This window comes from Eptesicus fuscus, chromosome 11, assembly GCF_027574615.1.
Source record: "Eptesicus fuscus isolate TK198812 chromosome 11, DD_ASM_mEF_20220401, whole genome shotgun sequence".
NCBI lineage: Eukaryota > Metazoa > Chordata > Mammalia > Chiroptera > Vespertilionidae > Eptesicus > Eptesicus fuscus.
In genome coordinates, this window is record NC_072483.1 from 69,734,857 (window position 1) to 69,761,743 (window position 26,887).

At 46.6% G+C, this 26,887-nt stretch overlaps 1 protein-coding gene across 2 annotated transcripts in view; it reads left to right on the top strand.

The window, feature by feature from the left end:
- Positions 1-659: 659 nt before the first annotated feature.
- The window catches only part of PAX3 (paired box 3), a 90,607-nt gene continuing 64,379 nt past the window's right edge, over positions 660-26,887 (top strand). The window contains exons 1-4 of one of the 2 annotated variants that reach the window (XM_008145109.3): positions 660-744; positions 2,054-2,289; positions 3,590-3,719; positions 4,865-4,999. In XM_008145109.3, the coding sequence (XP_008143331.1) occupies positions 660-744; positions 2,054-2,289; positions 3,590-3,719; positions 4,865-4,999 (586 nt within the window). The remainder of the gene's footprint in view (positions 745-2,053; positions 2,290-3,589; positions 3,720-4,864; positions 5,000-26,887) is intronic. The other variant, XM_008145111.3, reaches the window with a different exon arrangement.

Genomic DNA, 26,887 nt, shown 5'->3' on the forward strand with positions numbered 1-26,887 from the left:
CCCCTCCCTGCTCTCAGCAGCTGTCACCTCCCCTCAGGCTCTCTCTCCCAGTTTCTACGAGTCTATCCTTCTCTCCTGGGGCAGGGGCGCAGCGTGGGTCCCTCCGGGGCCGGCCGAGGTCTCGGCACCACCGGGGATGGGAAGAGAAAGTGGCCGCTGTCGCCCAATCAGCGCGTGTCTCCGCCACCCGGGACGGTCTCCCCGTCGGCCAATCGCAGCTCAGGGCTCTTGACCAAGCTTTGGGTGAAAGAACTAATAAATGCTCAAGAGCCAGGATCCCCGCACTCGGTGTCACGACAGGAAGAGACTCCGGCCGGCCGTGCTCCCGGCCCCACCCCCTTCCCTGGCTCGTCGCGGCGCTCTGAGACCCCTCCCCAGCGTCCCAGGCGCGGGGCCACTCGCCCAGATTCCCAGTAAACTTTCCCACCCTGGGCTCGAAATCCTGGACTCGGGCTTCCCAGCCTGGTTCCTTCTCGAGCCTCTCTCTCCCTGGACTAGAAGCGAGCAGTCCCCCTCCCCACGGCCCTCCCTCCGTCTCCAGCCTCTTTGGGGAGGGGCTCTCCGCGCTCCGGGGGAGTTCCCGAGGGTTCCCAGCGCCTCGCTCGCCTTCCTATCTCGCCTTTACCTGGATATAATTCCCAAACGAAGCTGCCCCCAGGATGACCACGCTGGCCGGAGCTGTGCCCAGGATGATGCGGCCGGGCCCGGGGCAGAACTACCCGCGCAGCGGGTTCCCGCTGGAAGGTAAGCGAGGGCCTCCGCAGCGCGCGGATCCGGGGCTGGGCCCCGGGCTGCTCCCGCTACCGGGGTCTCCGCAGGCTCCTTGAGCGATCCAGGGACCCCATTCCCTGGGCACCCCACCCCGGGAAGGAACAGTTGGAGCGAGATCCGCACCCGATTTCCTCTCGGTAAACGCAGCGCGGTTCTCTCCGAAAGCCCTTGCACAGCTTGGCGGCCAGGCCTGCACCAGGCGGGTCCACTTTGCCCTGTTGTTTTGGAAAAGCCTTGGTGGGGAAGGGGCGAACGGGCTTCTGAGCACCAGAAAGCAACTTCTCCGTATTTTGTCCACTCAAAGGCGTCTCAAAGTTTGTCCTGGCTCTGCCCGTATTTGCTACGCTCTTTCTTGTTAAGTTCTGGAAAAATTTTCTTGCCTACGCACAGTTATGGTGGCCAGGCCCTGCGATCTCGTGCTTGGGATTTTTAGTATTAATTATTGATTGAGTCTCACTCTTCTTTAGCGGCATCTTCAAGTTTCCATAACCCGTTTGGGAAACTGACAAAGTCAGTTTGAAGGTTCTGGTCATTCCAGGGACACAGGAAGTTATGCAAGCCCTAGTCCTTCTGACAGTTTGAGAGGTTGGGGCGCCCCAGTGGGGATGCGGGTCCGGTGGCTCCTACCTTCGGACCTCGGGTCCGGGTCCGGAGTAGAATGTAATACCCAGGGCATGGCTGGAGGCAAGGGGGGCCTGCGGGCAGATCGGGTTTGTCCCTGTCCCCAGATGTAACAGGTGACACGCCTGCCACCTGCAGCCTCCTTTTGGGACCCTCTTTGATCCTTGGCTGCTGCATTCTTAGCTGGAAATCCCAAAGGCTGTCAGCTCCTTCAAGTCCCTTAGGAAGGGAGCAGGCCTGCTTGGGCAGGGTTTGGTGTGAGCAGAGTTCCAGAAGGCTGAAGCCTGGGAGAACTTCTGTCTGCCAGGAGGCTGTTTCTTGAGCAAGATACACTTTGTGCCAGCCACAGGGTCGCCGGGTTCCCCGGAGTTGCCACTTTACCTGGGCCGAAAGGGAAGACGGGTTCGCTGGTCCAAGTTATTTGCCCTGGTTGTTCCTTCCACACAAGATTATGTGGCCCTGAATTGCTTAATAGTTTGAACAAACGTGATTGAAAAGGGGCCTGGGGCTGGAAGCTGGATGGGAGCCGGTTCATTGCTGAGGCTGTAGCATTCGGATTGGCCCAAAGAGCTCAAAGTTAGAGGCTCAGCCTCCCAGTGGCTGCTCCCAATTCCCCTGAAATGACGTTCCCTTTGCCTCTCTTTTCACCTTCTGTCCCCAGTGTCCACCCCGCTCGGCCAGGGCCGAGTCAACCAGCTGGGCGGTGTATTTATCAACGGCAGGCCGCTGCCCAACCATATCCGCCACAAGATCGTGGAGATGGCCCACCACGGGATCCGGCCCTGCGTCATCTCCCGCCAATTGCGTGTGTCCCACGGCTGCGTCTCTAAGATCCTGTGCAGGTACCAGGAGACGGGCTCCATCCGTCCGGGTGCCATTGGCGGCAGCAAGCCCAAGGTGAGCAAGCGCCGGCTCTGGAGGCCTCTGGGCCTGCGATCTCCCGGTTCGGGAAGAGGGCAAAGGATGCGTCTGGGACTTTCCAAGAAGAAGTTATTTTTCAAGTCTGGGGAGGTGTGTGTGTGTGTGTGTGTGTGTGTGTGTGTGTGTTGTATCAGGTGTGGGGGGACTTAGTTGCTGCCTAAGCCAAGATTCCTTGATAAACACTAAAAAAAAACTCCAGCCTTTTTGTAAAGAAAATGTAGCATTTTTAAATGCCCTGAATCGAGTAATTCCTCAACACATTATTTTGACAGGCAGCCGCCAAACTGTCCCCGTCCACTTGTTGCTGGTTTCTTCCTCAAGCGTCTCCCCAGCTCCCACCCACTGCACTGCCCTTCCCAAAACTAATCTAAGGAGCCCCTGCCTTTTTAACGGTTGCTTTCCCCACTCCCGTCCCCAATCTCTTCCAGTGCAAATTGTCTTCAAGGAGTCAAAAGCTGAGTGATGTGTTTTCATTGTAATGAGCCCATGATTTGGCTTTTAAAAAGCAGTTTGGTGCTCTCCTCATGTGATTCTGGTTCCCTTTTAAAAAAAGAAGAGAGAGAGAGAGAGTCTTCCTGGTGAGGGTTGGGTGGGAGGGGGTCGGTTCAGGGCTGCCTTTTCTTTTGGGTGTGGGGAAAATGCAATAGAGTTTTCTAGTTGCCACAGGGCAACCTCCAAGGGAGAGTTCTGGTAAACGTAAGACTTCTGAACACCCTCCTCTTCTCCCGCCTCCTCAGTGCCCTCTGCACCCTTCCTAAGAAGCCCTGGAAACTCTTTTAACTGGAAAACAATTAAGAGCCAGTTGCTCCAATTATGCCTATTTGTTATCCACTCCCATTCTTGAAAACCTAGATTCTCACCTTTTGCATTTCACCCTGCTCGTCCCTTTAGCTAAAATCTGGCGCTCCTTTGGAGAGGCGACAGTTGCGGATCTAATTTGATTTCTCTGTTCCCCTTTCAAGCATTTCTTTTTGTTTAGTTTCATTTTCGTGTTGATTTTGTATAAGGACTTGCCCTTCTGTATTTCCAGGGATCAGAAACTGCACACCTCTTTTTCATTTATCCTGATTGTCCGAGCTTAGCTGGGGAAGAGAAGGGTACCCAGGTTGCTTTGGGGTGGGGTGACTTTCTGGCAGGCCCTGCCTCAGAGTAAACTGCCTTAGAGAGCTGGGCCCCCTCGGCTAACAAGGGGGACCTCCCCAGGGGGCGCAGGAAGGCGCCCCCGGCGGGGCCCAGAGGACTGGGTAGCAACACCTGCCTGCCTGTTCTCTTAAAGCAGGTGACGACGCCTGACGTGGAGAAGAAAATCGAGGAATACAAACGCGAGAACCCGGGCATGTTCAGCTGGGAAATCCGAGACAAATTACTCAAGGACGCGGTCTGCGACCGCAACACCGTGCCCTCAGGTACCAGGCCCGCTCGCGTCCCCTGCGGCGCCGTCCTCAGTCGCTCTTTTCCAAGCGAGTCCTTTCAGCTGTAATCACCTCAATGATCCATCTGGGCCACGGGGACGCGGCTCCTCCCTGGGCCCCTGAAATATTTACGAACCACCGGTTCCTGGAGGGAGCGGCGAGCCGCTGGTCCCGAGGTTGAGACCAACCCAGGGGGCTCCCCAAAGAGGATTTTTTTTTTTTGGTCGGGAAAACAGGGCAGGAAACGCGAGGCGGAGGCCAACAAGCATTTATTAATATGGATGTTCTCTTTTAAAGAGAAACAAATGTTTTGGTAAGCCCAGTGGAAGGGAGATAGGGCCGGGCCCCGCGGAGGCTTCGCGGTGTGCGCAGAGGCGGGGAGCCTCCGCCACGGGGCTGCAGTGTCCCCCGGGGTCCCCGGCGGAGGGCGCAGAGAGGCCAGCGCAGCCCGAGCCCAGGGCGCGCGGGAAAGTTTGTTTTTAATTAAAAGGCAACTCCCACCGCCCACTCCCCCTGCGAGAACGAGACGTTTCAGAGCACGGATTTGTTTACCACACTGGAATCTGGAAAAAATAAATGGGGGGAGAGCGCATTTTCTTTTGATTTTTACAATAGGAAACGGTTCTGCAGTGGAAATTGAAACCCTTTATAGTCTAAAAACAGTGGAATTGCAGGGGAAGGGGCCGCTGCTGTTCCGCCTCCCTGGCCGGGAACCGCGGGGCCCGCCCAGTGCCCGCAGGTGGTGGTGGTGGGGGGTGCAGGGTGGGCTGCAGGAGACTTCTCTCAGATCGGAGGCCTAGACCCGTCTATGGAGTCCAGAAGGGAAACGTTTCCTGCTGGGAGCGAGGGGCAGAAACCGGCGGCTCGAGGCCCTTGCTTGGAGGTGCAAGCTTCCCAGGCTCCAATATCCCTTTTCCTAGATGGGGTGGGGGGAGCGCGGGGGAGATACGGGGGGGAGGGGGGGTCGAATGGGAGGCTGAGAGGTGGTAGAAGACGGTGGAGGCCCCAGGAACCAGGAGGAGACAGAAGTTGGTTGTGCCGGGCAGCGGATCCAGGGCGCGGACTGGGGGTGGGGGCTCCGTGCTGCCCAGCCCCGCACAAACTCAGTGGTCTGCGCTCCCCCCTCCTCCCGCCCCCAGTGAGTTCCATCAGCCGCATCTTGAGGAGTAAATTCGGAAAAGGGGAGGAGGAGGAGGTCGACCTGGAGCGGAAGGAGGCAGAGGAGAGCGAGAAGAAGGCGAAACACAGCATCGACGGCATCCTGAGCGAGCGAGGTAAGCGCGCGCCCAGGGCCCGCGCCGGGGCGGACAGTCGCGCTCTGGCGCTGGGGCGGAGGGCGGCCCAGCTTCCGCGGGTGTCCAGGTCTCCTGGCTCCTACCCACGCCACCCGGGTAAGAGCCCTCAAGTGAGGGACGCACTTGCAATCAAAACGAACGTGTTCTCTTTTGCTATCTCTGTTTTACAAATCTTTCTTCCGCATCCCCTCCAGCCCCGGCTAGTCTCAAACTACGAATTGCGTTTTAGGTGCGGGGCCACCCTCCTGCCTTTGGGCGCGGGACTGGGCGCCTAGGAGTGGCTGGGGATGGGGGAGACAGTCTGTGATACCGAGGGAGGCTGAAGGAACTTTTGTGCCCTCAGGAAAGGCCCTGATCTCCAGAGTTTCTAACATCAGAGGAGGGAGGGAAGGAGGAGGAAGAAGAAGGGGGGGGAGAGAGAGAGAGAGAGAGAGAGAGAGAGAGAGAGAGAGACTCTCAACACTTTGATTGGCAGTGCGCCCTGAAAGTTGCGCCTCATGGGCTACCCTATAAATGTATATGTGTAAGCTGTCTGTTTTCTCTTGGTTTTAAACTGGTTTTCAAATGCGATGGGGTTTGATTTGTGTGTCTGGGAAGTAAAACAGAGGGGCCCTGGGCTTTGGACCCTTAATGCCGGCGCCACCCGTTCCTCGTTGGCTGCGAACTGGCAGCATCTAGAGAAAATCTCTCCCTCAGAACTGCCTCCCTTTCACTTGCTGCGGGTCCTCTTCAGACTTAAAAGGTACCCACCTGCCCCTTCCCAAAGGGAAGTCTACCCCTGGGAGCTGAGCCAGGAAGGGGTGACGGCACAGAGAAGTCTCAGCAGACTTGCACCTCAGTAGTTTTGGCCTTGGGGATGGTTGTACGTCTTCAAATTGGAAAAGGCGCTGAGTCCCCGCCCCCTCCCCTGGCGTTCTCTGATCTGGGGCCTGGGTTGTGTAAGGCTGAGTGTTGAGTTGCCCTAGAGGTCAGGCGACTCTTCAGGTGGGCTTGGAGCGATCACACGCTGACCAGCTGGGTCCATGGCCCTCAGCCCTGGACTGTGGACGGTCCTTTCTTTGACCTTTCTTGCTCATCCCCTGGACAGACCGGTGGGCTTTATAAACCAAGGTAAACTCTGTACTCAACCTCAGAAGGACACGTAGATTTAGACACTCCAAGTCCAAATGGCTGCTTTTAGATGCTTCTGGTACCATCAGGCAATCAAGAAAAACCACCGGAAGCAATGGCAGGTTGCTTCCCTCCCTTGAAAGCAGGGCTCTCACAGGGGCTCGGTCTGAGCGTCTCCTTTGAGAGGGGTGCTTCCGTTTTCAGCCTCTGAGAAGACATCTCAGCTTTTATTCCAGCCTAGATACAGCGTGGAGGTGCTGGGGAGGGAAGACAGTGACAAACCAGACCCCCCCCCCCCCCAAACCCTACGGGCCCCTTGGGGCAGGGCAGTGGGGCCAGGAGCCCAGAGCATCCCAGAGGCTCCAGAAGGACTGGGGGGAGGCACAGCTTTGCTACTTGTTGCCGGAGGCGCAGAGCGCGGCAGATCCGAGGCTCCCTCACAGCACAGGCAACCAAGGCCCAGGAGACAAAACGCCCCAAATGAGCTGGTCAAACATTTGTACAACTTTTCCAGCTTTTACAAAGAAGGCCTTCTCTACACAAGCTACACTTGGAGATGAACTTGGGAGACAAAGCCGGGAGAGTCCATTGAAACTCACACTTTAGCTCGGCCCAGACAAAGCTCTGGCTCGCAGCAGCTTGATGTGAACAAAGGAAGGCAACCTTTTTATAATTCAAGGAGAAAAGAAGAGAAAACAGCCCCACAAAGGGCGGCGAATAGACATTATGGGCTTGCAATGAGGGATGAATTATTCAATGAGCCCCAATAGCTGCTGCGCCAGGAAGTTTTATGGACTCTCCAGCGTGAAAAAGTGGCCATTTCACCTACAAAATGTTTCTAGTCTTTTGGGCCGTCTAGCTGGATCGGGCTGCCATTCAAGGGCAATTGCTACCATTTTAAAAATCAGAGAATTCTCCCCAGCGGGGGTCGCACCGTTGAAAACACACACGCACACACACCTCCGAGGCTGAAGCCTAATTTAATTTGGGGTTGTCAAGGATGAAGCAGCGTCAGTCTCGCCAGCGCCTCCAGCTCCTTTTCCAGATGAACCCTGGAGGGCAAGAGGGGCCCAGAGAAAGGAGAGCGAAGTGTAGTTTGAAGGAAAGTTTAGAAACCTCAAAACATTCTCTCTGCTGTTTGGGTAGCAAACGTCACAGGTTGCCCCGCTTGTAAAACAGAAGGCGTGTTGCTGAAGAGCTCTGAGCGCCCTGGCGGAGGAGCAGGAGGCTGGCCAACAAGGAGCCTTTGGGACATCTTTCCGCTTGTCCGACACTAGGACACAGGGGAGAGGCACCCTGAAAGAGGTCAGAGCCACCCTCGTTCCTCCTTCCAGGGTCTGGCTCTTTCTCTTGCTCCTTTCACCTCCCCAACTTTCCCTGGCCCCTCGCCTCATCCAGGGGCAGCGCAGCGGTGCCCACCCGGTGCCTCCGGCCCCGGTGCCCTTGCTGGGCCCATCCTTCCAACATCTTTGCGGGTGGAAGGGGAGGAGTGGGCGGTCAGGGCACACCCAGCCCCACCGCCCGGCCCCTGGCTGGCACAGAGATCCGAGCTGGTGCAGCCCGGGTTGCCAAGCCCTGGTCGCAGCATCAGGGGCTGTGGGTACGGCCCGCGCTGCGGCCACTCAATGGGCGCCTCTGTTCCTCCCCCGGCGCGGCCGAGCGGGCCCGCGGGCGCTGCCACAATGGGCCGGCCCCCACTCCTGCGCCCTGCGCCAAAGCTCCGCGCCGCCCCCTCCCCTGCGCCCCGGCCGGCTAGCAGCTTAGCTCTCCGGGCTGCAGCCGACTCAATTGCCTCCTTTATGTCCTTCTCACTTTCATCTAGACGCAGCCCGCCCCCCGCCCTTCTCTCTTTTTTTTTCTCTCCCTTGCCTGAGGCTCACATTAGTGAAATTTCTGCAACCTCCCCCCATTTTTTTTTCTTATTTTAAAGAAAGCCCTTAACACAAAAGCAGTGACTAATCAATAGAAACTGCTCCTTCATCATCTCCTCCTCCTCCTCCTCCTCCTCCTCCTCCTCCTCCTCCTCCTCCTCCTCCTCCTCCTCGCCCCCCCCCCGCCCCTCCTCTTACTCCTCCTCCAGAAGGGTGACGCTTTTCCTGTTTGGGAGTTTTGGGAAACATTTTTGCTCTGTATCGTAATGGAATTAGAGGACAGATGAGGACTGTAAATGGACACGCGACTGCAAGATTGTCCCTTAAATATTTAGATGCAACGTTACAATTACCGACTTGTTGCAGCGGCTTTGAAGTGGCGCTCGGGGGTTCAGGGGGAGAGAGGCCAGATCGCCAAACTGATGTTTTGATTGGGGCTGCAGATACACTTCCACAGGGCTGTCCCCGCTTTCACATCGCCAGTGAGCGTGGGAGGTTTGCAACAATTTCAAAGATTGAGCCAAGATAGGTCGGTTGGGGCTTCTACTCCTTTCACATCTCCCCCTTACTTTTTTGACATTTTTGAAACACAGTGCTGCTTTTTTTTTTATTATTAATTTGAGAAAGTCAAAGTGACAAAAGTTTTGCTCGAATCCTCGCCCGTCCAGTTTGCGCACTTGAGCTCTTGTAAAATGAACGAGATCGACGCCAGCTTTCCAGTGGGGCGTAAGATGAAGCAATTAACACGCAAAGGTTTAAAGGTCCTTGAAGCATTTCATTTCCAGTGGAATCATGAAAAGGCCACTTTATGTTTGACGGCAGCGCCACTAAAATCGAGGGAAAGCGTTTCTTCTCCGCGCTCCCCCCCCCCCCCCCCAGTAAGCAGGGAAGGACAATTTGGCGCGGGGCTCGGGGATGGAGGACGAACTTTCCCAAAGATTAAAATCATTAGGTATCAGATCGTAGGTTTGTGGCATCGGAACCATTCTTGAAGTGGACAGCCCACTCTCCTAGTCCATTTGTCAGAATCACGAATCTGACCCCAGCGTCACCGAAATTGTCTTGAGAGACAATTTCATATTTTCCGAAGTCCTTGCAACACTCAACGCTACATTTTAAAAAATGCATTAAAAATGTCAGAACTCGAATTAAATGAAACACCACACTGATCCCCCCCCCCCCCCTCCCACCCCTTAAAAGCCTAGAGAGGATTTGCCCGTTGGAAAGATTGAAAGGGAAGCAGTCGAGTTCGGATGTCGGTTTTTCTCATTCGCTGGTTTGTTTTGTCGGGGTGACTGCTGTCTGTTTACTTTCTGGCCTTATTGAAAACATGCAGATTTTCTCATTAATGCTTGAAATCGTATGTTTATTTGGTGGCTCGATTGGATTGTTGATAGCACCGGAGCGGGGGACGTGGGGCCTTCAAGTGCGTAATAATTACTGGAGGGTTATTTAAGAGTCCCCAGGGCTGCGCAATAAAACCGCCGGGGCGGTGAGGCGGAACCGGCAAGTGCGCCTGGTTGAGGAGAGTGCAATGTGCAGGATCAGTCAGGTGGATGGGAGCGTTGCCACCGAACCCAGTCCCAACATCCACGAATACATGTATTTTGAGGAACAACAACAACAAAAATCCTCCCTAGCTAGGAGGTTAAATGTTTCGGTTGTCCATAGGTAAATAACCAGTGAAAAGAAAAGGCTTCGCAACACCAACAAACACACAAAGGATGTGAGAGCGCGAGATTGGCCAGGGCTGGCGCTGGGAAGGTTCTGTTCGGTGGGGTTCCACCGCAGGTAACTTCTTTATGTGGGTAAATAAAGATTAAAGAACCATTAAGAATGTAGATATAGAGCTAACAAGACACTAAAAGGCAATCAAGCAGTCAGTTTAATGCCTTATCTCACTGGTTGCTCTGGGGTTGTTTTACAACTAGGAATTAAAATCTGAAAAGGAAGTTTTCAGCAGCTCTGGCCAAATATTGATTAAGTAGCTGTTTGTTGATGCCATTGTTGCGCATTAAAAGGCCGGGATTGCGGCCCCTCACTGGCCATCTTCTATTGTGAGGGATTCTTAACCACCGAGATCAAAGCGGGATCACTTCAACTTATCTGTCTTGGAAAATCCTCTTTTTCCTCTGAAACCTCTAAGGAGGATTGACCAAATTCTCTTTAAGAAATAGGAACCGAAACCAGTACATGTCGTGGTTTTATAGAGAAGAAATTCATGGGGTGTTTCTAATTATCCTATGGTGATTTCTTGTTTAGAACTTTGGTTAAGATGGGGGAATGTATCATCAAATAAATTTTTATTTTGGGGAGGTGGTGGGAGGCATGGAAGCTACTGTCTGCATGTGCATACATTTCTAAACATGGGAGTTTCACTGAAGTTGCCTTCCCCGCTGAGTTGATGTAAAGGAAAAATGTCAGAGTTTTGCATAAATCTAGGTAGGGAATAATTAAATACACAGGACACTGAGTTATGTTGACTACATTTCTCTACTTGTGTTTCCATAGTTTTTGTGTTTATAGATGGTTAGATGTGTCTCATGCATATTTTAAAACTCTCTATAATGAAGTAGATGTGTTTGTGTGTATAGTTTGTGCATTGTTAGAGTTTATTTATAAGTTGGTCACTAGGAATTATGCTGGCAGTAAACTATATCCAGTTGCACAAATTAAAGGTTTATTTTCCTATGGATTATACTTTCTAGAGTCATCAGGATTCGAGGTAACAGCACATCGACACTCAGCACTTCTGTAGAATGCTAGGAAAACTATTACCCTGAATGATTTTACGATTTTTGTTGTTGATTATTAGATGAACAATTAAAGAATTTTTGGGTTAAGAAATGCAATGTACTTGGAAAGATTTTTCTATTAATATGGGAGCTAAAATTCCTGCAAGGGCTTTTTTGGAAACACCATCTCTGTGCTTACTTAATTTGCAAATTCCAATGAATCACTCTAAGTGAGTTTATTAAATTTATGCCAGATTTAGGCTTTGGGTATTCAGCTGTGCATCATGGATCTGCCTGCGTGTGGGAGTTCCAGGATCTTCTTCTCTGATTATGCTCATTTCAGTACTAAGTAATTGTGCCTAAGGTTTTATTTGTATTTCATTTTGTTTTCTACTCTTTCTGTTCACTCTTGAATAAGTTGTATCTTGACATACAGAGTCAGAATCATTAGTGGATATTTTAAAATATTTTCTATTATTATCTTCCAATTAATGGATCATCTACCAATGCTCAGATGTTCTTTGATACAGTCCCCAGCATGGCAATGTAGAGCAAAGAGCAACTGCCTGAAATAGGTTAAGCTGGAAGTGCGAGTAATCTGTTATGATTACCTTCTCCTGGGTCCAGAGACAGTATTAGGGAGTTCTTTGTTGCATATTCCACACGTACATGTATATTTCATATACATACACAGTTAAAGTGACTTTTCCCTTGACACCCTTGGATGTCAGGCTATGTGTTCCTGTACTGCCAGGGGACAGCAGAATTGAGCTCCAAGTTTGGCCTGATCTCAGTACCAAGACAGAATTACTGGCTTGAGAACCGGTTTATGTCAATTATATCTCAATTAAGATGGGGAAAAAATAAAACTTTGATATCATGGCTCAAAAAAAAAAAAAAAAAAGAATTGGCTGCCTTTAGCTGGGGGAACTGTGATCAGGGAAAGTGAAAGGGAATTTCAGAAGTTGCCAGTCTCTTGGAAGATGCACACCAAAGATTTTCTCATCCTGTTCGTGCCAGTCTCTGGTAGAACATGGCTCAGCTCAGCTTTCGGCTCTACATTGCAGTGTTGGGCCCAGCACTGAGCTCCAACAGCGTGGTGCTTTTGCTGGAATCTGGATATGGATACCTCTCCCCACAAATTATCTGAGTTAGGATTATGCTCCCAAATGAACAGAAATTATTTCATTTGCAGTTTGTAACTGGAATGTGCTCAGTTATCAACGTGTCCGTTAACATTATAAAACACCTGTTTAGTAGAGATGAGTTAGAAACTTTGCCATTGCCAATGGGAGATATGAAAACCATGGAAAGTATTTGTTGAAGACACTTGCGGAATACTAAGTTTTATGAATTCTTACCTTTAATGTCTATTTTCCTTCCTTCCTGATAAAAACTAACAGATCATTTCTGCTATGGAAGTGGCCACTTCTCTTTAAAAACAAAATTGTATCTTAATAAAGGGCAATGGAATAAAATTTAGGGTTTGATTGGAGGCACATTTGTCCTAGAAAGAAAAGTCTTGAGAAAGAGTCTTACCTTATACATCACCTATAGCAAACTTCGTAGCATTTAACTTTTTGCTGCAGGATTTTAAGCAAATAACATCAACCACAAGGAACCCCTTCTTTTTGGGCTGAAGCGACTTGATCAAAGTAGTTTGAGTTTTCATGCTCTTGTTAGTGCAGTGATTGGAAAATGAATCTTCCCCCGTATAACAAATCAGAACTCATGACAGGCAGCGACAAACTAGTGTATATTTGTCTCCTTAAACCAATTCATTGATTTACTGATTCTTATGTACTTTTCTTTGGCCATATTTAGTGCATCTACAATAGTTTATTATTATGAATTCTCAATTTGAGCAGCCAATTTCTCACTCATCCTGGATCTAATTCCAGTGGGCTCCATTTAAAAATAGCTGAACAAAATGCTTTGTGACAAGAATGAAAGGCACTTGTTGGCTGACCAATATAGGATTAAGGGAGAGGAAATAGCACTGATTTTCAGCATTTAAAAATTTCCAGGATCACATTGAAACTTCAAATAACTTAGTTTTATGGAGGCTTAAATGTAAATTTTTAAAAATGTTATAAGCGGATGGTAGTTATGTTTCTGGAAACAACTGCTGAATTTAATGTACTTGGCCTTATGTCATTAGATGGAAACAGTAAGTAAGGTAGGGTAGACTTATATGAAAGGACAGTTAATTGCTGTGCATTTCATATTATAACATGGAGTTGCGTTAGTTTTTGTGGACTTTCATAGTAAATGCTTACATGGTCACATACAAATTTGCATTTTTAATAAAAGCCTGATTTGTAGGCTTATGATTTTTATAGGCACTCAAATATGTTAAAAATATAACCACCTAGCCCTATTATTATTATTTGCAAACCCTAGTGTAAGGCATTATTTACCCAGTCAACAGGCACTTACTTGGGCATTGTATGAGGGTATTAATATTCTTTTTTTAAAAAACCCACACTTTATTTTTAAATAATTAAAGACTATAGAGTCTATCTCCAGACATGTATTTTAAAATTCTTATTTTCAATATATATTTTATTTAAAATTGTTATTTATTAATTTTAGAGAGAGAAAGGAAGAGGGGAGAGAGAGAACTATGGATTTGTTGTTCCACTTACTTATGTATTCATTGGTTGATTTTTGTATGTGCCCTGACTGGGGATCAAACCCAAAACCTTGGTGTATCAGAACAATGCTCTAATCAACTGAGCTACCCAGCCAGAATTTCTCCTAATATTTAAATATATTATTATGGTTAAGAAAATCTTGCCCAAAGGGTGTGTGCATGTGTGTATCTCTCAATTACCATGACTGAGATTAACCTGAACTAAAGAAAATTAATTGGTCCAATTCATTTTATTATAAGAAAAGCAACAGGCTTATTCTTTCTGAATCCCTACTTGACCAATTTCCTGATAGAAGTTCACTAAAGCAAGTGAATGTTTCTTGTGTGCTCAGACTTAAACATGACTTTGCTTGCCTATGAGAGTACAGGCAAGTGGTATGTTCTTGCACCAACAATTTTGCTATAAAATTAGTACCAAGTACACTTCAGATGTGACCCCTTGAACTTCAGTTTGGACATCTGTAAGGTGGGCACATCATAACAACTTCCCAGGGTGGTATGAGGATAAATCGAGAAGGTGCAAGTGATGTGCAAATTACACCTGTCATGGGAAAACTCAAAATCTTGTGGAAAAATAACCTCTGAACATGCAGAAAGCGACCTGATTACTGGCAGATGGGCTCTGCCCAAGGGCAGATACAAGCTGAATTCAGGGCTTAGGAGCAACAATGAAGACCAACACACATGCCCCCTGCAAAATCCATCCACTTTCACTGAGTCAAAAAAATGAGTTTATATACAACCATTTAAGGTAATAGATCGTATTGATTTAATAGATATGAAAAATAATACAATTCTAAAACCACTCACTGAGATGTCAAAAGATATTTTTGAAGTACTTTTTATCCTAGTTCTATGAAGAATACTTTTCTCCCTGAGATTGACCTGGCTTTTAAAAACTCCCCCAAATCAACCTTTTTCTTTTACACAAGTCCCCCCGCCGCAATCAGAGATTGACAAACAAGTTGCCTTTTGAGAAAAAAGTTTCATATGGACATTCTTACTCCTGAAATCCTGCCACAATCCTTGGCTTTGTGGAATTTTTTGGTGTAATTTCTCATTACGTCCCTTCTTCAGCCTCCTTCATTGTTCTTTAATGTCCTCATAGTTCCCCACATGACATTGTGTGTGTTTTTTTGTGTGTGCATGATTCTTCTTAATCCCTCTCCTTTAAAACTTGAGTTCAGAAATATGAAGGAAACTTTCCAATTTGTGAAGCTGGAGGATACATTTCAATGACCTTTCCATTCGGATTCCCTCTATCCAATTTCAATGGGATGTCTGTGTTATTGGGGCACAATGAGAGGGTGAAAGAAAGTAGCTTGGCTGTGGAGGGTTGGCGAGCCCCTGTCCCGTGCCCACCCCTGTTTTTCCCGCTGGAGCAGTTTGGCCCTGCAGCCACTGGAGAAAAGGAAGGTTGTTTTCTTATCCCCACATGCACTGGTCTGACCTGCCTCCGAAATAGGTCAGGCTGGGGCACAGCCAGTTTATGCAGCTGTTGTGGCTTAGGCGTCACAGCAGGCAGCCCGGGCTCCTTGGCCAGCCGGCCCCCAGTGAACGGATAAAAATTCGCTGGCGAGCCCTGGGGCCTTCCTTCTGGACTGTGCTGGCCCCCTGAAGGCTTTTAGATGCAAGGGGACTCCTGGATTACCGGGGGCCAACTCTCAGCCTTAAAAGGGAAGCGTTCTTTATGCCAGGATCGCTCTCTTGTCTACCCGAACATTCAAGTGAAATACATGCTTTGTCAGATTTTATTTTAAACCATATTTATTTTTGACTGCATAAGACATTCACTTTGTACATAATTCAAAAGATATAAGACGATGTACAGTGACAAGTTTTCTTCCACTGGTGTCCCTCCGTCTCAGCTCCCTTTCTAGAGTGGCCATACATAATCAAGTCCGTTTCTCTCTCTCCCTTTTAAAAATATTCTCTCCTCCCCTTTTGCACAAATGGTAGTCTATTGTGGAAACTGTTCTGCGCCTTTTTTTCCCCCTTCCACTTGAGAATAAATCTCAGCAGTTACTCCATACCGGAGTCGGATGGTCTCCTCAGCCTATTTGTATAGCTGCATAGTATTCCATCGTAATGGCAAGCAATGATTTCTTTAACAACATCAGGTTGTTTCCAACCTAACAGCACCATTTGGCACATGTGTGCGTTTATTTGTAAAATAATTCCTCCTTGGGAGGGACAAAGGGAATGGCATTTGTAATTTTGATAGCTCTGGTGGAATTCGGGTTCTGTGTTGAGAACAAATGGTGGAGGCATGCTTGGTGAGCTTGGAGCGGGAGTGTGTTTGCCTGTGGCCACTTGCGCAGGAGAAAAAGAGACACTTTTCTCTGCTCCTGCTGTGTATAGAAGCATAGGGTTTGAAATGTTTGCTTCGGAAGATGTTCTACCAACAGGGACTACCTTCTGCAAAATCCTCTAATATTCACCTATTTCTCCAAATGCAACATTCTCTACATCCAAAAACTTTTTATTTATTTGTTCCTCTTTCTACTTTTTTCTTGTGTACTGTTCACTTCACCCCCATCAAAAATTGTATATGTATGTTAAACATTCTTATTTTTTTTTCTGTGCTGGGAAAATTATGGATAGTTTTAGTATAACAACGTAGAGGCAACGTGTTCTGATTATTTAGTTACAAAAGAGAAATTGTCTTTCGGGGTCACCAGGTTTGATCTAGTGAGAGGGCAGGTTATGAATACTAAAACGTGGTCTTGCATTTCTAATTTTTGAAAAGTGCTGGCCCGATGCTCCAGAGCCGTGGTCGTCAAACTGCGGCTCACGAGCCACATGCAGCTCTTTGGCCCCTTGAGTGTGGCTCTTCCACAAAATACCACGGCCTGGGTGAGTCTATTTTGAAGAAGTGGCATTAGAAGAAGTTTAAGTTTAAAAAATTTGGCTCTCAAAAGAAATTTCAATCGTTGTACTGTTGATATTTGGTTCTGTTGATTAATGAGTTTGCCGACCACTGCTCTAGAGGTTTCTTGAGTTTGGTGAAGGCTGATTTTGAATTTTATGAACTTTTAAGGGGTATGTAGGCATTCCCTTCTGCGCACAAAAGACTATTTATGTCCTTGCACATAACTTGCCTCCCTCAAATCATTTCAGCCTATTTTTTCTTAAATCCGATGCCCGGGAATTCGGTCGTCGATGCTGCCGACTACCTGGCTTTTTAAGCTGGAAGTTCGAGTCTGTGAAACGAGCCGAGAAGAACTGTGCTCCAACCACAGAGAAAAACAACCCACTCCAAACCCTCCTGAGAAAGTTAGAGATGTGAGCGCTGATAGCAAAAGGTTTCAAGTCATTCCTTCTTAGGAACGAGCCTTTCAGAAATAGGAGAATGAGTCAGGGGCTACAGATTTATCTTTGAAAATAAAAATCTTGATTCAGTTTTAAGAACAAACAGAAAAATGAAAACGGGTCTTTTTTTCTGGACGGTTCTGGCTGCCGGGCGGGCCCCAGAGCGGGTCACAGGCGGGAGGCAGGAGGCAGGAGGCAGTTCTAACGCTAGAACTTTGTGCTCAGACGGAAGACAGTGGGCTGGGTGCTCTGAGTTCTCTTCCTCTCCCTCGCTCCGACTTGCTTGTGGAAATCTGAAGGAGTCCTTTCAGGAATGTAAACAGACCTGGCATTAAGACCAGCTGCAAAGAGCTGAGAGGAATTAAAGGCAGCCCCCCCCCCCCCCGCCCACCCCCAGCTCTGTGCATAATTTGGATTGAATCAGGCCCATAATTTGCACCATCTGATTACTACCTGCAGAAGTATGCGGCTGTCCACATAGGAAGGAGGGTGCAGGGAGAGTCAATCCCAACGAGAAAAATGTTGATTTGTTTGTCAGGTGTCTGTGATGTTCTCCACAGAAATGTAGAGCATGGAAACTCAGTGGTTTTCAGGCCCGAAAGTATAAGCAAACTAGATTCTGTGGCACGTTGTCACCTTGCTGTCATCCACACAGGTAAAGGGAAGCGGCAAGCAGAGGCCTTCTCCTGACTCTATGTCGGAGAGCAGGGAATTTGGTGGGAAAGCTGCCCTTTCTCTCCTAGATTTGCAACTTTTCAAAATAAAAAGGGATCCATGAACGCATCAGGCAGAAATGTTTCGCGTTCCATTGCAAGATCCCCGAGCGAACGGGATCTCAGTGTCTGGATTTGTTGGTTATATTTTGGAAAATTTTTGGAGCTTCTCACAGCCTTTCAGACCATTTGTAAAGGGGGCTGGGGGCCCATCCACTTCAGAAAGTCGAGCACATCAATGGGGGTCTCCTCACAGTGCCTCGGGGAACCTGCCAGAGCGGGACATGCTTCGGGCAGCTCTCCAGTGTGGAAGCTTTCCAGGTGGTAGATTCGCTTGTCTTCTGTGCAGACAGGGCACATCCGGGGCTTGTGTGGGCGCGACACACATTTATCAGAGGGCAGTAGGAAGTCGACTTCTACAGTTTCTTACCAGAAGCCAATGTCTGCTTGCGGTCACTGGCCCTGCCAAGCTCTGAATGCTTGCTGAATTTCTGTCTGAAAGAAGAAGGCAAACGGAGGACCGGGGACTTGGCATCAGGTTAGAACGGCAGAGCCAGGCTAAGAGTGCAGAGGCGGGGGTGGAGGGGTGGAGGTGGGGTGGGGCATGCAAAGCCCCCATTGTACGGGGATCAGCTCCAGGTAGAAGGCCAGGGTGGACACCCAAAGCCTGGCCTCTGTTGGGTTCACCTTCTGGGCTTTTCTCAGTGACCTTCTGGGGCTTGACGCCTCTCTGTCTACTCCTTGCCGGAGGAAAGTGTCAGCTGGGCTTCTCAGGGCATTCCTGAGCATAAAACCACTCGGTAGCTGGAAAGGCCACCTCGTCTTGTTTTCATCAGGGCCTCACTAAGGGGGCAGTAGAGTGTGGGGACATGTAGATCTTCTGCAGGTGAAAGCAAAGTCCTCATTACTGGCCGCACCCTTGTGTCATGCTGTCCTTGGGAGGAAAGTTGAAACTAAGCCACAGCAGAGGCTTCTGTTCCTATCGGGGCCCTAGCATATACCTTGGGAAGGTAAGGAGAGGAACAATGTCCTTATTACAAAATAGCAGCGGGATTAGAGAACCGGATTTGGTCTGAATCTTTGTTTGCTGGCTGACTTTCGTCATTTTATTGAATTACTATAATTTAATGTTTCTAGCTTAAGCTAACGATTTCCCCTGAAATGAATCCTTTTTGTTATTATTTTTTAAAATGCAAAACCCAAATTAAATTCATTAGGAGAGACAATGACTATCTTTTACATTCAAATTTATGGTTCTTGGAAAACCCTTTTGGCAAAACTTTAGGAAAAATAGAAAGAACTGTCACTCATACTGTAGTTTATAGGAAATGATGTTACCAGAACAAGTTTGGGCTTTTTATAGGGATGTTTGAAAATCTTTCTACCTCCAGTCCTCCTTCCCCAAACTGTTTGAAAATGCTCCCCCTTTCCTTTCACAAAGGCCTCTATAGGGTGACCTTATGTAAAAAGAGGGAGGTCAATCCTGAATGTTGTCCCCCTATCCTTTTCTGTGCCTGCCCTCCCCCCCACCCCCGATCCAGTTTCCATCTGGCTCACCTTCCTCTTGTGCACCCCAACTCCACACACAGATATAACATCGAGCTCTCTCTCATTCACATTGGGACTCAAACAGTTACCCTCCCGAAAGGACCCTGGGAGCTGACAGCTTAGTAAGAAAAATGAATCCCTAATGCAGAATTCCAGTAGCTGTGTAGCCAAGGTTTCTGGTGGGGGCAATGGATAGTTTCTCCTGCCCCTCCCTCCCAGATGATGCCCAGAGGATCCTATCCTCACTGTGAACAGGCTGACTGGTTCTGTGATGAGGGAGCTCCTTGCTGGCGAGCATGATCTGCTAGGGCATGGTACCCCATTGAGCTACCTGGAAGGAGTGGGCTAGGGCATCCTCGACCACAGGTGGGTTTCCCACACTTCCTGGGAGCCAGGCAAAGGCCTGGGCTTGTGTCCTTTGGGCTTCTTGGCAAAGAGCAGGCCCAGAGGAAAGACATGAAGGGTCTGGTGTGGCCTAGAACCAGCACACGGGGAGGGCTGTGTGGGGCCCATTTTGCCTCAGAGCTCAAAACCCTCCCCTAGGAACAGATGTCTGACCTGAATTCTTAACCTCTAGTGGCTCCTGGACAGTTGTCAGAGGTCAGAAGAAGTGAGGCTGCCCTCCTCAAGAGGACCAGGGACAATCGGCATCTGTAGTGGATCCATTGGGAGGGCTTCTGGAAGGCCAGACTCCTGGACTCTCAGGGCTGGGTCCGGGAGAGCCTCAGAAACACACTGCCATGGAGGACGTAAGCCACGAGGGTCCCAGTGGAACAGCTGGGATTTATTCCACCTGTGACCTATGGGACTCGGAAACAGCTCGTGGTGTCTGTGGACAATTGAATGATCTTAGATTCCTGCTCCACCCCCAGCGTTGGCACTTAGACTTGATCAGTGTTTTCTAAGTATTAGGTAATGGTGGTGGACACCTCTAGAAACAGCCCACTTCCTTCCCAGACCCACTCAAGTGGAGGAGTCATTGTCAGAGGTGGGTTTACCAGAGAGCAAATGAACCTTAGGCTCCAGGGCCTCTCACCTGTGAGCCCTTGCAGGCTCTGGGAGGGACCCTGACAATGTCTTCATGTCATTGGGTTTTTGCAAATGTTGCAAAATTAAGATATGTTGGTGTTTATTTCTCAAGAGGGGCTCCCTAAATTATAAAATCCTCTATTTTTTTTTTTCATTTAGGGTAAAACAGGTAGAAGTGGGGAGAGGTGAGCTCCTTATAAAAGGAGTGTGGGCCTGGCACAGCCATGTGTGAGAGCAAAATAATAATAATAATAATAATAATAATAATAATAATAATGCTCAGTTACCCTTCACTTGGGCCTTGGACTTAGAATTTCCAGGATGCTTCCTCATTTCTTATGTCTTGTCTTGTTTACTTTGGAGCCAAAGTCTGGTTGTGGCGCAGCAGCCTCAGTCTTTGCAGGGAGCTCCACAGAGGGATCCTGGATCGACTCCTCACAGAGGATGAGGAACATCCATCCATGCACTAGACATGGGAAGGTGGGCAAGACCTTTACATTCATTGGACTTTGGCTCCTCAGCTGTCAAGGTTGCATCAGGCAATTTTGAGATGTTTCTTGTAGGTCTCTGAAACTATTACTGTGACCAGGTTGCATTCACTCTCTGGACATCATTCTCCCTTCCTCTGAGAAAAGGGAAGCATTGGTGAGGTGAAGGCTACAGTCTCCCCCAGCTTGGGCAGGCTGTGAGCCAGGCCACATTCTGGTTAAGGAAACAGTGGGGCCTCCAGGCAGCCGGGGAATCAGGGCAACAGTGGAGAGGCCCTTAGCCCCTTGATGTCTAGAAGGTGAGCAACTCCAGTCTTACTTCCGGGAGGAAGTATGCCCTGGTTCTGGAATAGGGAGGGTGGGGACAGGAGCTTGCTGAGCCATTGAACAGGGGAACTTACTGGCTCTTCCCTATCCAGGTGGGGAAATGCATCCAGGTGGGAAATGCAGGCTTTTTTGTACCTCCTGTCCTCGCTGTGGCTTCCAGATGAGAATGGAAAGGCCTGGGGGTCTTGTTTAGAGACCTTTCCCTTAAGTTAGAGTTGCTTAAGCAAGACTGTAACATTCTCTCTTACAAAACATCCGTGCCTAGACATTTTCCCCTGTGCCCAGAGAGGAGCACATGAGATTTCTGGTAGCTGACCAAGTCAAAGCTAGAAACTGGGCTGGAGGAGAGAATCAGACAATGGTGCCTTCACTTCATGTGATTCTGCTGACAAATCTTAAATGTAAGTCAGCTCCCTCACTAGTAGGTGTAAGAAACTGAATTGGACAAACAAGATATATATATATATATATATCCCCTGAGTTAAAATACACACATATATATTCATGAATAAGAAAACAGTATTTGAATCAGTTAAATTTTCCCATGCAAAGCAGAAGTTGTGAGCAAACTTGTAAAGAGTAAACAGGAAATAATATCAAATCTGAAAACTTTTGTTTTCACCATGACTTTGCTGAGCATTTTAGAAACTTGGAAAGAATGAAAAAAATATTTCTTGTTACATTAATAATTCAAGGCAAGCTGTCACAGCCTAGCAAGAGAATATTTAAATATTTTCCCCTGCACTTTGTACTCTTTTATTTTTGTGGAGGGAAATTCTTTTAAAAATCAACATAGACTTCATATTGAGTTTTTAGGTATATATTCTGAAAACAGACAATGATTCATTCAAATGCTGCAATCCTTAATTGCAAAGATCAAATAATAAAATTAACAATGTTAAATGCCTTGTGAGGATTTGTTTTTTGTTTGAGGAAATTTTAGAGCATATAAATTTTTTATGAATCTAATATCTGTGGCTCAAATTTTGTTGCAGTTTATCTTAAACAAATAGGTTTGTGGAAATGTAAGCAAATACTGCTACAAAATATCTACCACTCTTTTAAAATAGAAGCTGAGCATTATAAAATGAAAACATCAGGAAGAGGAACTATACCCCTTTATACAGTCGGAATAATAAGTTTTGCTGTTTATCATATGAAAGAGTTTCTGTTTTTCTTAGTTATTATCCTGCACTCAGATCAAATGTATTGCAACTTTGAAGCTCAAATGGCAAATAAAAATTTTTATTTGATAAGAAAGTCACTACTTGACCTGTAGATTAAAGAAGAAATCTGATCTTAGCTACTATTAGTAAACATTAGAATTTTTGTTGAGCGACTGCATACAAATCAAAACAAATCAAATTATCGACTCCCCTCCCCGTATCCATAAGCAAATCTTTGAGTTATACTACCACATGAGTTGGGTTCCAACAGGTTGGAAGAAGTTGAATTTGTGAGTGTTATGGCATAATTTATTTAATAAAGTTTGAATAGCTAGATTACTTTGTGACTTAAAACGGCAGGCATTTATAATGTTCTGCCAAGTTTGGGGTGGCGAGCAGTGCTGGATTTGAGTATTTGATTTCCTCTACTTATTTTGTTTTCACGTTATTTTAGGGAAGTGCTAGTTGAGATTCGAAGAAGAGTTGTTATTCTGTTTAACTATATAAAAACATTAAAACATTTTAGAGAATGCAAAAATACATATGTTTCAGGTTATAAGATTGAGGCATCTTGGATATTTGAATAACATTTCCACTCTAAAGTAGCGAAAGCAGACTTAGTTTTTAACTGCCGTTCCACAGGAGATTACGTTTGCTGGTTAAAGTAATTTGAACACTTTGGAAGGACACTTCAACTCTCTGGTGGTGAGACATCTACTGTTTTCCACGCTGCTTTTAAAGGAGTTGTTAGTTTAAAAATTTATAGGTAGACTACTAGTTTGTATGCATAAAAGAAAATGAAATGAACAAATGCTAAAACTGAACTCCAGAATGACATTCTATAAGGTAATATAATACAATATAGTATGATATAATACACTCCATTGAAATTATGAATATTAATAATGTTTAAAGGCTTTGTTACACAATTCCTTTTGGATATTTGAGATTAAAAATACCCCTTACGAATTTGGAGAAAATGAAACTGTTGTTATTTGAAAGGAGGAGGGACCGGCAGGGCAGATCACATTCTGGGGAGTCCTTATTCCAACCATTCTTCAGCCACTAAGGATTTTGTACATTTTATTTCACAAGTCCTTTGTGAAGTTGATTTTTCACATTAGGATGAAAAAGGTAATTTTCCTAGAAACCAAGTAAATCCCAAACCCCATACTCACTTGTGGGGCAGATTATAATTTAGACTTGCTTTTATTCGAGTGATGGGAATTTTCTAAAGAAGGAAATGCATTGAGAAACCAATTTAAAAAATTACAGCACCCACTTTGTTACACTGTAGTTGGAACTTTATTCTATTATAGTCCCAAGAACTGTCAAATTACCCAAAGGAAACAGTGAGTTTCTCAACAGGAAAAAAAAAAAAAAGGAAAAGAAAAATACCCAGAGATGCTGAAACTTACAAAACAATTGTCCCCGCTAAGCTCTGTGCAGCTTAAATCACAACTGAATATTAATTCTGTCGGACCTAGTTGACTTAAAAGCTGGGATGGATCAGGAGCTGATTTTTGGCATTCCTTCATTTTTCTACTCTTTTGTTCACTTGACACACAGCTTTTATACACTGGCTTTGCGGCAACCACGGGCGTGATCTCTGAACAATCTGTTTGAGGAGGAAAGGGCTCCTCCAACCAGCAGCCAGAGTTTTAATTACATTCGGTTCATCCTGTCGCTCTCAAGCAGCTGAAGAAATAGCTGTTGGCGGAAAGGTACCAATGAACTTATGTTCGCTGGTGTTAATGCGGCAAAGAACCTTCTTGGTGGCTAACACACACACACACACACACACACACACACACACACACACACACACACACACACGTGAGACCCCAATCCTGTGATGATGATTCTTTTTAAAGTTAAGGAGAATCACAGTGAAGTGGCATTCCTGTCAGTGGAGCTAGACTCAGTATGGTGTTGTAAGGGACATGTAAGGTTGAAGAAATTATTTTGTTTATTAATTCAGGTTACATGTCCTGCCAGACTGGCTGGGAGAGAAAGGAAGGAGAGGTGTAACTTTAAGCACACACTGATTTGTTCTTATTACATAACAAAAGTCTATTTCTTTATCATGTTATCATTCAGTTAATAAAAATTAGCTACAATAACAGCATCAACTTAAAAACCCCTCAAAGTCCAGGGGATTTTCTTTCACAATGAACATGAATACTGTTCAGAAATACAAACAGTCAAAGGATAACTTTAGGTCTGAAAGAGAAACCTGGCAAGGGTAATTGAATAAGCCTGGGTCCCTTGACTGTGTCATGGTGAGGGCAGTCAACATGTCATAATTAGGTTTATTGAGGGCCATTCCAACAATCTGCTTCTATTCTTCCTGCCTTATTGTCCACAGCTAGGCAAATAGCCAAGGGACAAAAGGAATCAAGTGCTGACAAAACATGAAAGAGGAAAAAGATTTAGCTGCTTTTATCAAAGAAACTGAGAAGGACTTTGTGTAAATAAAATAAGTGACTGGCCAGCCTGCATTTAGGCAATGCCGTTTTCATTAGAATTAATTCTTGACATATTGGAAGAGTTCCAAGGGAAGGATTTCTACTTCTGACAAGTTTAATTTGTAAATTAAAAACAGTTGGTTAAACATGAGCCTCCATCAACAAAACTTAACCAAAGCCATACACGGGCAAAGACCTAAGCAGGTGAAAAAGAGAATTACTTTGAAAACAAAGTCTTCCCCCAAATTATGCAAATTCTTATTACTTCATAACAAATGTTTCCCGTTGGAGCCTGCAGCAGGATGTCTGCTCCTAGAGGTTTGTTTAGATCACATTTTCTTCCCCTGTAAGCCTCTTCAGTTGACATACACTTACGCCGGGCTGGTTCTTCCGAGAAGTGGCGGCAAGCTCCGAAGAGGCTGCCTTATGCTTATTCTACAAAGTCAAGCTAATACAAGTTTTGTGAGTCTACAGATTTCAGGACAGCCTGCTCTGCCTTTTCTCCATTGGAGGCGAGAGCTTCTTCCACGTGTGCTTCTGACTCCTCACTGGGGTACCAGTGGAGGCAGCTATGCAGTGTTTCCTGAGCTGAATCCGAGACCCCAGGTCCCTGTTGTCTGGTAGGAGGTTGCATGCGACGCCAGCAGCTTGGTGGTTATGACGTGGTGACACAGAGAAAGTGAAAGCCTGCACGTTGCAGCGAGATCCTCTGGCATCTGGACAAGGCTTCCACTTCAGCCTAAACAGCTGTTTGTGAGGCGGCAACACCTTTTCTTGCCGCGTTTTTTTGCAGCTTGCAGACTGAGCTTCCCAGAGGGGTCTTTCCCATGGGCCCGAGTTTCAGAGCACCTTCTTTTCATGTTGCAAATTGGACGGTGGCTAGAGAAAAGAATGCTCTCACGAAGGATTTGTCCCTCGGGAATATAAATTTTATTTGCATATCAAATGCCCCTTAGTTCTATTGAGCGTTACATAGGAAATAAGAAACCTATTGCTTGGGTAGCTTCAGTGGCTAGGCTGTTTAGAATTTATTTTATTTTATTATGTTTTTAAAAAAATCACTTCTTCAGGTCTTTTTTTATTAATTTTATTTTTTTGAGGGAGAGAGAGAGAGAGAGAGATGAATTTGTTGTTCACTTATAAGAGAGAGAGAGAGAGAGAGAGAGAGAGAGAGAGAGAGAGATGAATTTGTTGTTCACTTATTTATGCATTCATGTGCCCTGACTGGGAATTGAACCCACAACCTTGGTGTATCGGATGACACTCCAACCAACTGAGCTACTAGGCCAAGGCCAGGCTGTTTAGATTTTAACACTTGACATTGCTTCACCTGACATCAAGGTACATTAGGGATTTACATTACCTTATTCCTTGGCACTTGAAATTAAAGTGAAAACAAATTTTCTCACCTCAAAGCATCATATTATTCCATCAGACAGTGGGTGTGGAAAGCACTTTTGGAAGTGTAAGGCCCTAGACAAATGCAAGATATAATCACTGTGGTCAGCATCAGATTATTGCTGTGTTTGAATGGCGTTTCTCAATGGCTGTATTCATATGACGGCCGCTTCCGGGAAGGCATTGGAGCATTTGGCCCAGACGCTTTCCTTGTGGCTCATTAAGCTGGAATTGCAGTGCCTTGAAGTTTATTCCACTTGTGGATTTTGGTAAAGAAACCACAGCACATTGGACTGCCCAAATCTAGCTCTGCACCAGATACAAGTGTGGTTTTTGAAAGGTGTGGCAGCCGAAATACTTTGCTTTTTGTCCCAGGCCATTCTCGAATTAGCTGTGTGACCAAAGGAAGTTCAGTAGCCATGCTGATCTGGATTCCCCTGCGTCGGGGGATAATGCTTGCTCCAGTCCCTCAGAGAATTCTGATGTCTTACTGGCTCTGAACACATGCAAGGTTCTCAACAAATATAAAGTATTATTTACTTTTGATCTGCTCATTGCTTTTGTAGTCACTGAAACAAGACTGGGATAGCTGATCGATTTGTCTTAATACGTTCTCAGATTAAGAAGAATTAAGTGGATCTTCCTGTGGTTAGAGCAAAATACACTGAAATGATTCTGTATCCAGGACATATGGGACCTAGTTGCTAGGATAACATTGCTTTATTGCAAAGCAGCACACTGGGCATATCTAGTAGAAGAGTGGTATGAGAGAAACTGCTTTTAAGGGTTTGGATTCAGGCAAAATAAGTCTTTTGATTTCCACATTGTTCTGATGCCTGTTGGCTCATGTCACAGATTGGAAGGCCCAGAGGGCCAGGAAGGACTTGCTCGGGAAGGGCTTGGAGATTTATGCAGACTGGCTGACTCTCTGACATTTATTCGCTGCCCTTTTTTCACTCTGTTTTGGCAACTATGAACCAGATGGACAAGCTCATGGAAAATAGGGCCAGTGAAGAGAACATGCTTTTGATTTCTTCAAAGATAAG